The 13,960-nt window shown below is 38.1% G+C and overlaps 1 protein-coding gene across 3 annotated transcripts in view; it reads right to left on the bottom strand.

Annotated features, from left to right (window-relative positions):
* The window catches only part of FGGY (FGGY carbohydrate kinase domain containing), a 2,391,991-nt gene that overhangs the window by 2,078,907 nt on the left and 299,124 nt on the right, over positions 1–13,960 (bottom strand). For all 3 annotated transcript variants that reach the window (XM_044085530.1, XM_044085531.1, XM_044085532.1), the window contains exon 3: positions 12,411–12,522. In XM_044085530.1, coding sequence (XP_043941465.1) covers positions 12,411–12,522 — 112 coding nt within the window. The remainder of the gene's footprint in view (positions 1–12,410; positions 12,523–13,960) is intronic.

The following is a 13,960-nucleotide window of genomic DNA, read 5'->3' as shown; positions in this document are numbered from 1 at the left end:
TTCCCCATCCCTATTTAAGTGCAACTTGGACCAATGGATGGGTAATTGGAAATTTACCCCTGCAGTGGCTCCTATGTCTCTGATAGGCAGAGACAGTCAGTAAATAACTCCCTCTATAAATCAAATTTCTGGTTTATATTTTGGTTGCATGGCTAGGCTAATAAGGGCCCTAGTGATTGTCAGCCTTGTATACACCTATGAACATTAACTGTAGCTAGTTAGAGCTGCTACAGTGCACAGATACCTTATATGTTCACAGACAAGTGAGCTGGTTGCTATAGGTGTGCTAAAAGCAGATGCTTGGCACTTTGAATTGTAAGACAGAAGAGAAGTTTCTAAGTTGTAAGCAGTAAGTAGTTACAGGGATAATGAGTTGAAAGACAGAATGGCAGAGTGAAGTAAGTTGGATAAAATGTGTGAGAGAGAAGTTATAACCAAGGAAGGAAAGTGACAAGGCATCGGAGGAGTGACGATTTTTGTAGGTAAAAAAGTGGGTAGACAAAAGATGTCAATAAGAATTATTTTATGTGCATGGATATTTTAGGATAAGTGGGTATTAAGGAAGGGAGGTGTAAACCAGATGAATGGCATGAACAGTGTTGTTTTAAGATGATGTTTCCAGGTTATGTGGCTGTGGAATTGTTTTATGACGAGTTCCAGATTTTGCATAAATAGAAAAAGTAGAGGGAGTCACCTGAAGAGATATATTACTTTGTGACTAGTCACAGGTGTTTGTGGACAGAGTGGTTCTACTGGTAGAGTTATGGTGAGTTATTGCTGTTGCGAGGGCAATTTTCTGACTTGTAGATTAGGTTGTGTGTAGTGGCTAACTAAGATAAGGCTACAGATATGTTCCATTTCAGTCTACTGGACTTGTTTTAGACCTAAGAAATGGTGCAAATCTGTTTGGAGTATTAGCAACAAATTTTTCTGCTTTATTGTAGCACTGCTACAGTAGGTGGTATTGGGTGGCTTTCAGATTTATAAAATGGGAGTGTATAGAAGGATTTGGAGAAGGTAGGCTGTGGCAAAGTTTTTCCTAGTGTCATCTACATGGCATGGATTTATACTGCATCATTTTTCATGCAGTATTTCCTTTCTTAAAATGTAACATGTAGATAAACATACATATATACGTTTTTATCGTTTGCCTAATTTAAGCATGCCTAAGTAAATTTCAAATGTTTTTTGTCTTTTGAGTGCACACTCCCAGGGTGGCCATGAAAATGGCCCAGTCTGATCAGCACTATATCATGGTAAACGCATGTAAAATGAATTAAACATTTTACAGGCTGTATAGGGGTGTCAGCATAAATCTCAACCTCTTAGCACAAGAAATCTGGACAAAGCATAAAATAATGGGGGGACAAAGGGCCAAACATAAGGACAGATTTTAAATACTGCTCTTATAAACCTAGAAAGTTGCTAGAATAACAGGATTTCTGTTGGCATATATTTTCTGAAGGATATGAAACCTGAAACTCAGACATATGTTATTACTTAGTGGAGTCAATCTTTAGCAATTTCCCAAAACACCACAAATTTTATGAGCAACAGATCAAAAAACTGTGATGTACAGGTATAAGCATGCATGCTAGTTGACACTGCACACAAACAGACCGTGCCATAACACACATCACTATAAATCTAAATTTACTGCAGATAAAACAGTCGGTGAAAACAAGTTTTTGTTTTTGTTTTCTTTTAGAATGCTTGAAGGCAGAAATGAAAATTGGAAAGACTGAGGTTTTTTTTTTGTGACTTGTCATGATGTGCCCTAGTTTCAGCTAACTGACTGCTCATAGTACTGAAGACCTAGCAAGAAGGGCAGATAATGCAAACATCAATGTTCCATTAAGTTATTTAAAGCTATTTCTGGCATCGAGCTGAAGTGGTGTTAAAAGTCTGTTGACATTCTAAAGCACCACAGAAAATCTCCATGAAGAAGAGAAAAACAGGTTGTACCAAAGATGAGCAGATGTCCTAAGTGTCAACATAAATAAAGGTAAGCTCCACACAGATTTACACTTGAGGGAATAATATGTTGTAGACAACACAGGCATCATCAGCCTCCATAAACAGAATAAATGATACAAAATGAATGTCAAAGAGCCATGCCCGGCACAAAATTATGACCCATCTTCCTTCTGATAAAAGGAATATCCTCTCTTAGAACACAACTCTTCTGTACGGACTGGGGACTACAGAAGACATTACAACAGTGACCTAGGCATGAGTCAAAGACAAAAGGTCTCCTGAAAATGACAAACAAAAAGTGACTCTGTCACCTCAACTCCAGATGTTCAAGAAAACTTAACTCCAATAGCCCACAGCTGAGAAACCTGTTTGAAAGCTTCTTCAGCTTTTATCATTTGCTTATCTTAATAAAGCCCATCCTGCTGCCAGGATTTCATATTTATTCCACTTACAAGTAATCATTAAACTGGTCCTGCATTTTTTTATTCTGTTTGGATTGCTATTATGCATAATATTTATCTAAGTACAAGGTGCATTAGATTACTCTCTTATTAATTTTTTTTATACAACTGTTTGGTGGACATTCACGCTCTAAACAACTCTCCACAGAGCTAGGTCCAAAGACAAACTACTGAGCTGCACAGCTTTACATACCCACCTATCATGCGGTCAGATCCTGATGTTATTTAATTTTAAGTAGGCTTGGACTTTTCCTTATCTACAACTCACACTTTAGATTTGGTTGTTGCAAATGGAGGATGGGCTATGAAAATGGAGGATGGGCTATGAAAAAAAATGTTAAGATTTAGAACCTTTATGACACTCATTTCTGTGGTAGTGACAAATCAAGGTTCCAACAAACATAATCACTGGCATTATAGGATGATTGTACATGTCTATCCTATTAGTTTATTTGAGGAATTTTCCAACTGATGAGACCCAAAAGACATCTAAATGGCTGTTTCACATTTGTTCTCTTTTTGAGGTTCTCGTATCGTTAAGTACATGTCAGAGACCACTCAGAAGAAGGTAGACCTTGCATTAGCTTGAACTTTCTCATCTGTTTACCCTTAGCTACATGCGGGTTTCAGATGCACCCTGAAGGGACTCCCTTGTGTTGCAAATCATCACACCCAGTGCCACCCACTCTGGGCATTCATTGGCCTTCATTTAACTAATACTTTGTCTTCTTGGAATTAGGAAATTAGAATACTGAGTTATAGTTTGTGATAAAAACAAATCACAAGGTCAACATCACTACTAGAAGATGGTCAGTGGTTAAAAAAAAACTCACTTGTTACTATAATAATTCAGTGATTTAAGCTGGTAGGACATGTAATCCAGTCACTGTATAAAAGGTCAGAGATGTACTCCTGGGCAATCAACTGACCTACCTGACAAACTACAGGAAGTTGCATGCTGACACAGTAAAACTAAATACTTCCAAGTGGCTACAATGAGCAGTGTAATGCAGATGTCATATTTTGATTTTTTTTTTCTTTTCCAATGCACTTATAAATGCTTCAGTCTAAGGTTTTAAAAAACAGATGATTTTTTTTAAATGAAACAATCACTGGTTTTTACTGATAAATATTTCACTCCTGTGCCGCATTGTTAATGTTTTCAAGATTAGGTGGCAGTAATCTTTGATAGGTACAGAAAATACAGTGGTTATCCACTGCAGATTGTGTACATTGGTGTTTACCTGCTGACATACTCACACTCAATATGCAGATCATAAGAGCAAGCAATAATGTCTGACAGGAAGGGCATTTCAAGGAAATAAAGAATGGGGGGGAACAATTTCACACTCCTAGAAGATCCTTTATTTCCCCTGGGACACCCACCCTGGAGGGCCTTACTGCACCTATTAAACTGCTTTTATTTGCTTTATTATTAGTATTTACTTTTTTATACATTTCTGATGTAAAGCAATGCCTCCGCCTAATGTTTTGAAGTTGGTGTAGTTTACATAATTGCTGCTGAAGGAAGCATTTTGCTTTCAAGATACAAGTTACATAAGTATTTAATAATGTTCACACACACACACACACACACACACACACACACACACACACACACAGTTAGATATGTATATACACAGACAGACAGAGGCAGGGATACACTTGGGGGGGTCAAAAAGACTTACCATGAAGTGGAGCTCTTACCTCAGAAGGTTTCCACATCATGGTAAGCTCTTCTGATTCACAGACCACTCTGCTGCTGTGGTTTTTCCCTTACAAGGATTTTACTGTGGGCAGTGGTCTCACTGGGGAAGTCACAAGCTAATGTGTCAGTCTGTGTAAGTGACTAATGCTAATTAGCCATGTGCTGTACCCTGGAAATGTCTGCAGCTCACAATTTGCATGGCTGAGTAAAATTTTTCTGCAGCAGGACAAAGTGAATGCCATCAAAAGATCCCATTCACTCCTGAGAAAGTATTTGTAGTGCAGGTAGGTGCACTGAAGATGTAGGGGTGAGAATGTGTGTATGTATGTGAATGTGTGTCTGTGTGTGATGTGCACATGCACACATTTGTCTGCCTGGGTGGTCACACTACAGGGGTTAGGCAGAGGATGCAGAGAGTTTGTATGTGTGTGTGTGTGTGTGTGTGTGTGTGTGTGTGTGTGTGTGTGTGTGTGTGTGTGTGTGTGTGTGTGTGTGTGTGTGTGTGTGTGCGTATGTTTAAGTGTTTCCATGAGTGAGAATTAATGTGCAGTGTCTGTGATTGAGTGCATGTGAGGGGTGTCTAGGAGTGAGTGTGGGTGTAGGTGTAATTGTGTGCATGTGTATATGGGGTTGCCTTAGCTAACTCAATGCATGTTTTGCTACAGAGAAACTGTAGCAGCTTTTGCAAAGTGACTGAGCAGATTGTATGAAGAAAATTATATCAGGTTGCAAAGCAAAGAGAGAACGATAGATAGTCATCAGATGCTATTCATAATGGGTGCCAAAAACAATCTGGTCACCAGTTCACAAGACATCAATGGCAGACTGAAGTAGTACTTCTATGGTTTCTGAATGAAGAAAACCCCACAGAAACTGTACTTCCCCATATGCAGCATATGATGAAAGAAGAAAAAGAAGACTCCCCCAAAGAAGAGGTACGAACTGCGCTAAGGAAAATGAAGTCAAGGAAAAATGCAAGCTCACCCAAATTCATGACAGATATAAATCAAGATGTTGGGTGAGCTAGGGGGAAATCTCAATGGAGGCACTCACACTGGCATGGAGAGAAAATTATAGCCTAGGTAAATGGAGAATAAACATTCTAATACAGTACACAAGAACAAAGTGTGTACTCAAAACTGTGACTAATACCTCTGTACAACTTCTGTCACACTGCAAGAAAATGCTGGAGGATGGTCACTCATAAATGAATGTGCAGAGTAGTAGAAAATAGAAAGGGATATATGCAGTTTGGATTCAGATCAGAATACAGAAAAACTCAACTGAACCGATGTTTGCAGTGAAGTAAATAGTGGAGAAGATGCTGGAGATGAGCAAATAGTCCAACTGGGTATTCTTAGACTTGGAGAAGGCATATGACAAGAAATTTGACTTGGGCAGTCCTGAGATGGTTTTAAGTTACAGAAACATTGCAGCCTATATGTAAAAGGACCGAATGACACAAGTAAGAACAGTGTTTCAACTCACAAAGGGATAACCAAAGGAAGTGGCTGTGCAACAGGGCTCATATCTGAGCCATTTGCTGTTTATACCATTGATGGACTACATTGGCAAACACATAAAAAGGGACAGATCAACAAAAGTTCTGTATGCAGATGATATGGCATTGCAAGCAGGCTCTGAACATGAGCTTCAGGGTGTCACCAGAAAGGAATGCAAAAACTGAAAGAATATGGGATAAAACTGAGTACAGACAAGACAGTGGTAATGGCAGCAAATGGAGGAATCAAAAGAAGCTGAAAACTGAACTAGAAGGGAAATAGTGGAACAGGTTAAAAGCTTCATGAATCTAAGAGAGGTAGTTGAGCAGAGGTCCAAACTAGAATCAGAGGTACTGCAACCAACTGGCACAGAGTGTCAGGGATAGTGTGAAATACGAATGTCAGAAAAGTGGAAAAGTAAGATTTACTAAACAACAGTGTGGCAACTGCTTTTGTATGACATAGAAACCTGGGCAGTGAAGCCAAAAAGGCTTGAGATAATGTTTGAGATAGGTGGTAAGATGCACACTATAGGACAGATGAAGAAAGGAGGACATCACAGCAGAAGCCAATGTAGAACATTTGCAGAGAAGGTCAAGGAGAACAGATTATGGTTGTTTATTCTGCAGGAAAGCACAGGGCAATCTGGTGAAGATGATTTGGGAGAGACAGGAAAAAGACAAGAGGAAATTATAACACTCAGCCAAGAGATGGATGAACTTCATGAAAGAAGACCTTTCAGGATCAGACATGACTGCTGAACAAGGCAGGAGAGTGGCACTGAATCAAAGGGGTGACAGCTAATACAACACCTCGACCCCATGTAGAAAATGAAAAAAAGGATGCTGATTATGATAATGAATGATGTGCAACTAAATAAGAGTATTGCTTCAAAAGCAGTTTCCAAAGAGTTAAAAGAGCACATTCAGCAGTTTTGGATTAATGTTTTAATTTTGATACAGTATTATTCCTACAATTTGAAAAGCTGCTGCAGTAGTGCAGAAAACAAAAAGTGTAACACTTTGGAATAACTAGACTGTCCTGTGTTGTTGATTTTGTAATGCTGAATGTTGCACTTCAACTACAAACAGTACAGTACTTGCAATAATTCAAGTCCAAAATGCTGTTTGCTGCTTTGCCATGATTACTTGTTTTTTGAATCATCAAAACTAATCCAACATACCAGTCCCATGATATGTGAATAGTCATTGTGCAAGGGAATGATGTATTCATTCATGCTGAAAAGTACACATAATATGACAGCATCTCTTGGCTGCATTAATTCTACTATGCAAACGCACTTGTGAAAAAAGATAATCATTGTAGGTAGCAACGTACTGTATTAGGGTGCAGATTATTTGACAAACACTGCTCTTTAATATTCAGCTCTGAAAAGCAGCAGCCAATTATATGCAAGAAAAATACTCCATTTTATTTTATCTGGCTGCAAACATCTAGTGCTGCATTTGTTTATTATTATAAGAACTCAAAATTCTTGCTTTGCAGGACAAGTTTTTTATAACAAAATGTTTTATTACAGAAGAAACAGATAATCACATGAAAGCAAAATAAAGCATCATGATCTTGATGCCATTAAAAGTACTGTTTTCTTATATCTGACAGTGACAAGTGTTAGCCACAGAAATAAGGAATATTTATTTGACAGGGTTTCAACTATGATTTGGTGAAGTGTTTACATATGGCTGTTAAGGTACTGTGGAAAACCTTATCATAAGGAGTTTATATTAATTCTACAGGCAAATTCACACGTGAAAACAGATAGATGATCACAGGGGAATCAATCTATAGCAATGTGGTCTTGAATCGTTGATACCTGAAAGTGAGATGTTATGTGCAAATTTAGTTCACATAACTGCAAATATCATCTTGTGCTACATTTGCATGTGGATTTTATAGACAGATAGTCTTGCTTTGCAGTTCATTTTTTTTAATAAGCATATTTTGTAGCAGAAACTGGAATGATCGTGGGGAAGGCAACATAAAGAATTATGAACCTGATACTTTTACAAATGCTGTTTTCTGATACCTGACAGGGAGAAAACTAATAGCCAAATAAAGGTAAAAGGAATATTTCAATTTATATTTGCAGAAAGAGTGAGGCACTTCAAGGAGATACAATGTGCTGTTAACTTTAGGAGTGGTTTCCACCCTTTAGTGAAAAGTCTAATACCATCCCATACGGTTAATTAAAGTATTTTTCAAGCCAGATATGTTATTTTTGTGGAAAGTGGTCACTATAGACCCCCTCACTATTTCTTCTCCTGCTAATTCCCTAGCTTTTTGCATGTAATGTACCTAAACAAAAATGCATATATATCTGTTACCTAACTGATTTGTTACATTAGTGCCTTACTGTTTTGTTTTGTAACACACCATTTAAATTCCTCTGTTCTCTGCATGCTGTTTTCTTCTGGACTTTAGTACTACAGCTCTGCATACATGCGTATTGCATTCCCATGAACTATTTTATTCTTACAGTGTTCAATTATCCATTACACTTCATTGTTAAACAGGCATGAATATGTTTTTAATGAGCCTGTTTTGTAAACACACTATAAAAAGGTACAGTGTATACAAAAAGCTAGGGAATTGGCAAGAGAATAAATAGTGAGGGATGTATATTCAGCCTGTTGCAAATACAAAGCCCACAGTTGTGAAGACTATAGGTAGTGCAGAAAATGATAAGAGACTGAATATCTGAAGACTGTTAAATTTAATATGCATGGTGGAATACTGAAAATCTTGGATGCGCCATTGTAACTGTGTTGCTATGTCCATAATTGCGAAACTGATATGTCAAGTATGCTGGAAAAATGCTGAAGGTGTCAGTGACAATAATAATAATGAGGTAAGGAACATCCAGCCCTCCACAGTTAGAAGATGACATCACAAAAGCTAGAAGCTGAAGATTCATCAGCAAGTAGCTACAAGGACTCATACAGTTCAACACATCCATGATGCATGAAACACCAACTAGGACAGCTATAAAATCCATTCATATATGTATACGGTATTAAATATCTACTTACAATAAGATAATATGTATACATATACAGCATGAAATGTGCCAAAGAGAGATAAAGCACTGGATGTCATTATATATAATGCTGGAAAAACAGAAAATGTCAACACCTTAACTGCAAAGCATACAGAACAAACAGTTATGCAGCTGAAAAGACATATATGTACTGGTAAATGTGCGCTCACAGCAAGATATGATTTGTAGTCAAACACACAAAAGAAGGCACACTGTTGCACTGCCTACTCCTTACTCTACTCTGTCCGTCTTGTTTTCAGGAACATGTCAAACCACATATGAAGTCACAACGAAGGTCACTCACTCTATTTTGTTCATCAAGGGATGGAAATGGCAAGGTCTGTATGGATGAACTCATCCAAGTATCATCCATAGCCTGCCAAGATGCAATATAGATTTTGAGTCTTGGGGTGTCCTTCATAGATCATAGGACCATGGAAGCTCCAAAAGTTAAGTGGGAATGGTGATAGGATCATCCTTATACTAACTGGTGCTCATTCCCTATGTCCTGGTATGTTCAAAATAATCAAACAATCTGATCAACCCTTTCAAAGAACAGTTATGAGCCAAACACAGCAGGGATGGTACTTGGTGGCATGAATCTTAAATCAAGGAATTATTTAGTCAGGTTGGAAAAGGCAGGCTCTGTCCATATGCTGTAGTCAGCTTTCAATATGGAATTTTCACCACAGGAACTGCATCAGGTGAAACTGATTAACTGTGATGCTTAATCATTGGGAATGCATTGCAGATGATTTGCATTGCACCTCTCTCAATGTCTAATGACGATAAAGTCTAGGTGATATTGCCAACAGCACTGACGGCAAGCTCAAACTGGAGGTCAAACAGCATGTAAAAAAAATTCAGGGACTTTGCTGACATCAGTACCATGACTGCATATAGTACTTTCAGTCAAAACCTATGAGCCCTCACATACTCCTGGGTTTACAAAGTGTTTGCACTCTCTACTTGATATGGGCCTCATCCACATGCAGAAGGGGGCAGCAGTGCTCCTCCTTCAGGTTTTCTAAGGCAAAAAGGTGTAGCACAGGAATGGCTGGTTCTCCTCTTTATTGGTTTGTATATAATGTAGGAGCATGTCTCTTCATAAGGGAAAATACTATGGGTTGAAGTCCATACTGTGTGAATGGTGTGGGGCCTCAGTGGATTGCATCATTCTTTCTACCTTGCTCATCACTAGAGACTTGCATCCTTTGTGACATTTCTGAGTGCAATATGCACCAATTTACAGGGCAGATCTGGCAATACTTGACTCGTTCTCCATATATGGTCAAGTTCGGTAGTTGATGACATGTCAGTAGGGTATGAGACATGACAGTGCGCAGTGAATAATTGCAGCTCTTCATCATCAACTATTCCAATGGTGATGGCCTGTCCACTGCAGTGATGTGCTGTCTTATGGCTACAGCATTGGTATACCCTATAATTCAAGCATTTTTTGGCATAGTATAGGAATCAATCCATCAGCAACCTGTTCCTGTCCTTCTATAACAGACTATACAGAGGCATTCTTAAGCAATAAGTGGTACTACAATTGTGATTTCCTTGTTCAAAAGTACCTGTAACATTCACATTTGTCAATATGGTCAATAAATAATACATTTAACACAGCAATGCAGTGGTCATTCCGCTTTTACAATTTTGAGCTTTCACATTCTGCTTATAGTGTTACAGTAATTCTAAAAGGAATACTCAATGATGTTTTACTCACAGTGCTTCTATTAAGTGCACCACATCACAATCAAAATTCTACAGCCAAGCATTAGCATACTTAAAAGATATATATCCCAAATACTATAATTTAATGTTATTATACCTGGTCCAAAGTAAGCCTCATTTGTTGTACTCTTAATCCTAAATGGGATTCCTATTCCTTCCAATATCCTGTGTTCATCTCTCATTTTCTTTTCCCTCCATCCATGCTATAGTATGATTAAGTTAAAAGTTTTGTTAAAAAAGCTCTGATATCCAGAGACTCTGAAACTAATAAACAGATGTTATTGGTTAGAAAGAGAACTGAAAAAGAAAAAGTAGTTGTTTTTACTGGAAATTTTAACAAAACATTAATATATGATAATAGAAATATTATAAAACAAATATATATATATATATATATATATATATATATATATATATATATATATGTCTCATCATCTGCTTTCGGCTGTTCCCGTTAGGGGTCGCCACAGCGGATCACCTGTTTCCATTTCTTCCTGTCCTCTGCATCTTGCTCTGTCACACCAACCACCTGCATGTCCTCTCTCACTACATCCATAAACCTTATCTTAGGCCTTCCTCTTTTCCTGTTACCTGGTAGCTTCATCCTTAGCATCTTTTTCCCAATATATTCCGCATCCCTTCTCAGCACATGTCCAAACCAACGTAATCTTGCCTCTCTGGCTTTGTCTCCAAACCTTCCAACCTGGGATGACCCTCTAATATACTTATTCCTAATCCTGTCCACCCTCGTCACACCCAGTGCAAATCTTAACATCTTTAACTCTGCCACATCCAGCTCAAACTCCTGCCTTTTTGTCAATGCCACTGTCTCCAACCCATATAACATAGCTGGTCTCACTACCCTCTTGTAGACCTTCCCTTTCACTCTTACTGGTACTTGTCTGTCACAAATCACTCCTGACACTCTTCTCCACCCACTCCATCCTCCCTGTACTCTCTTCTTCACCTCTCTTCCACACTCACCGTTACTCTGAACTATTGACCCCAATTATTTAAACTCATCCACCTTTGCCACCTCTACTCCTTGCATCCTCACCATTCCTCTATCCTCCCTCTCATTCACACATATATATTCTTAGTCCTGCTGACCTTCATTCCTCTTCTCTCTGGAGCATATCTCCGTCCAGAGCTGATCCTTGATGTAACCCCACCTCCACCTTAAACGCATCCGTCACTCCCACCACAGACCTCACCGCTGTCACACTACCCTCATACATATCCTGTACCACTCTTACATACTTCTCTGACACTCCTGACTTCCACATACAATACCACAACTCCTCTCTAGGCACCCTGTCATATGCTTTCTCCAAGTCTACAAAAACACAATGCAACTCCTTCTGACATTCTCTGTACTTCTCCATCAACACTCTCAGAGCAAACATCGCATCTGTAGTGCTCTTTCCCGGCATGAAACCATACTGCTGTTCACTAATCATCACATCCCTTCTTAGCCAAGCTTCCACTACTCTTTCCCATAACTTCATGCTGTGACTGATCAATTTAATCCCTCTGTAGTTACTACAGCTCTGCACATCACCCTTATTCTAAAAAAACAATAACAACTAAAATAACTAGCTAGGTCATTCTTAACAGGTACTGGCAGAAAATTCTCTATGGGATGCTTCTAGACAGCAGTACAGGTTTTCTCATATGACATGGTGACTTCCATATCACTGTAGTTAAAGATCTGTCCTGATACACACTTAGCAATCCAATACTTCTGTATCACATGCATTATGTTGTACTGTAGTGCTACAGGGGAAAAAAAAAAGGTTCCATGATTTACATGATCCTCTCCATCAGATGAAGTTACTTCTTTTTGCTGACATTTGGAAATTCACAAAAATGATCTATTAAGGATTTGTCCAATGTGAAAGGGACAAATGTAGTACCTGGCCTTGAACTATGTTCACACATGGAGAGCAAATAAAGTATCCTACCTTCAACATTCACTGCCAAAGGACGAAACTGGTCATCTAACACTACAAGAGAACAGGTTGCATCAAATCCTAGGCCTCGGATACGGTTAATGTCAATTCCTTGCACAACAGTCTGCAAAATAAAGAAAGAAAAAGAAAGAAATAGAGAATGTTGGTGTCAATTCTTTACACATTTTTCTGCAAAACAAATAAATAATAAGAGAAGTGGAACATCTTAGTATACATTTTTTGCACAGTTTTCTGCAAGATAAATAAATGAATACCACTGAAATTTTGTATAACAGAGATGGTGACAGATTTCTCCCCAACAAAATATTTTCTTACAAAAGTTGTAGACTATAAGCATTTTTTCACACATTTACTGGGTAAAACAACTACAAGGTACAAATACTCATTTTCATGTGCAAGCCAGGAGCACTGTCAAGTTAAGGGACTTGTTCAGAGTTGCACAGCAGATAAATCAAAGATTGAAATAATTTATTTATTTATTTTTATTTTTTATTTTACATTTGTTGACCGGGCTAGTCCAACTGGATATATTTCCATTTTCAGCAGAGGCCCGGGGAGAAAAGCTCCACATATAGACAAAAGGAGATACATCATGAGGACAAATGACATAATACACATTGTTACCTATATCTAAAAACAGGAAAAAAAAGTGAAAGAACATGGAAAAGGAAATGTAATAAGAACAGCACTTAACTTTCTAGCAAATCTGAGTAACACAATGATGAACATTCTAACATGTTTTAATACCAAGGAGAAAGTATAAGATTAAAGAAAGAGAAGCAACAATAGAGAGAGAGCAGATATAAATAGACATAAGGTAGTTGTCAGGATTAGAGCAGGGACACATCCAGTGGCTTTTAAGGTAACTTCTGAGTTTTGTTTAAACAAAACAGAGGAGGCAATAGAAGTAAGTTCAGAAGGAAGTTGATTCCAGTGTTTTCCAATGGTATTTGAAAAAGGGAATCACCTGGTTTAGATTAGAGTAGGGGATGCAGAGGTTGGAGTATAGGTGTGTTGTGAGGTTGGTAAAATGCTCTATGAACAAATGTGAGTTGGGAAAAAAAGTAACATGTTTGATAGTTCAAGCCAGTTTAAGACAGTGGTGTGTTTTGAAAGGTTTACCAGTAACAAATCTAGCTGTAGATAGTTTAGAGAATATTTTTCTTGAGGTTAGTATAATAAAGGTGTGCATAGAAGAGAGTAGAAATTAGATGTCTGTTTACAGATTTAATGGTATTATTGATATGACAATCTTGAGAACCAGGTTTCAACTTTGGAGAAAACAGCTTGAGTGTTAATTTGTAGTTCAGAGATGGATTTAGCAGAGCAAAATTAATGTGGAGTCGCAGCATATTGTATACAAGTGGCCTCTGCTTGTAAGTCATTTATAAAGAGGGAGAAAAGAAGTGGTCCAAGAATAGATCATGGGGGACCCAAGTGAGATAGGGAGAAGGGATGAGAGTTTGTTATAGATAGGAATTAAACCAGTGGACAGCCTTAGATTCTAAGGAGAGAGATTTCAATTTTCAGGAGAATGGAGT

This window comes from Protopterus annectens, chromosome 10.part0, assembly GCF_019279795.1.
Source record: "Protopterus annectens isolate FY-2018-M chromosome 10.part0, PAN1.0, whole genome shotgun sequence".
In the NCBI taxonomy this organism is placed as follows: domain Eukaryota; kingdom Metazoa; phylum Chordata; order Ceratodontiformes; family Protopteridae; genus Protopterus; species Protopterus annectens.
The sequence above is the reverse complement of the archived record's forward strand: the minus strand, read 5'-3'. Positions and strand labels throughout refer to the sequence as shown.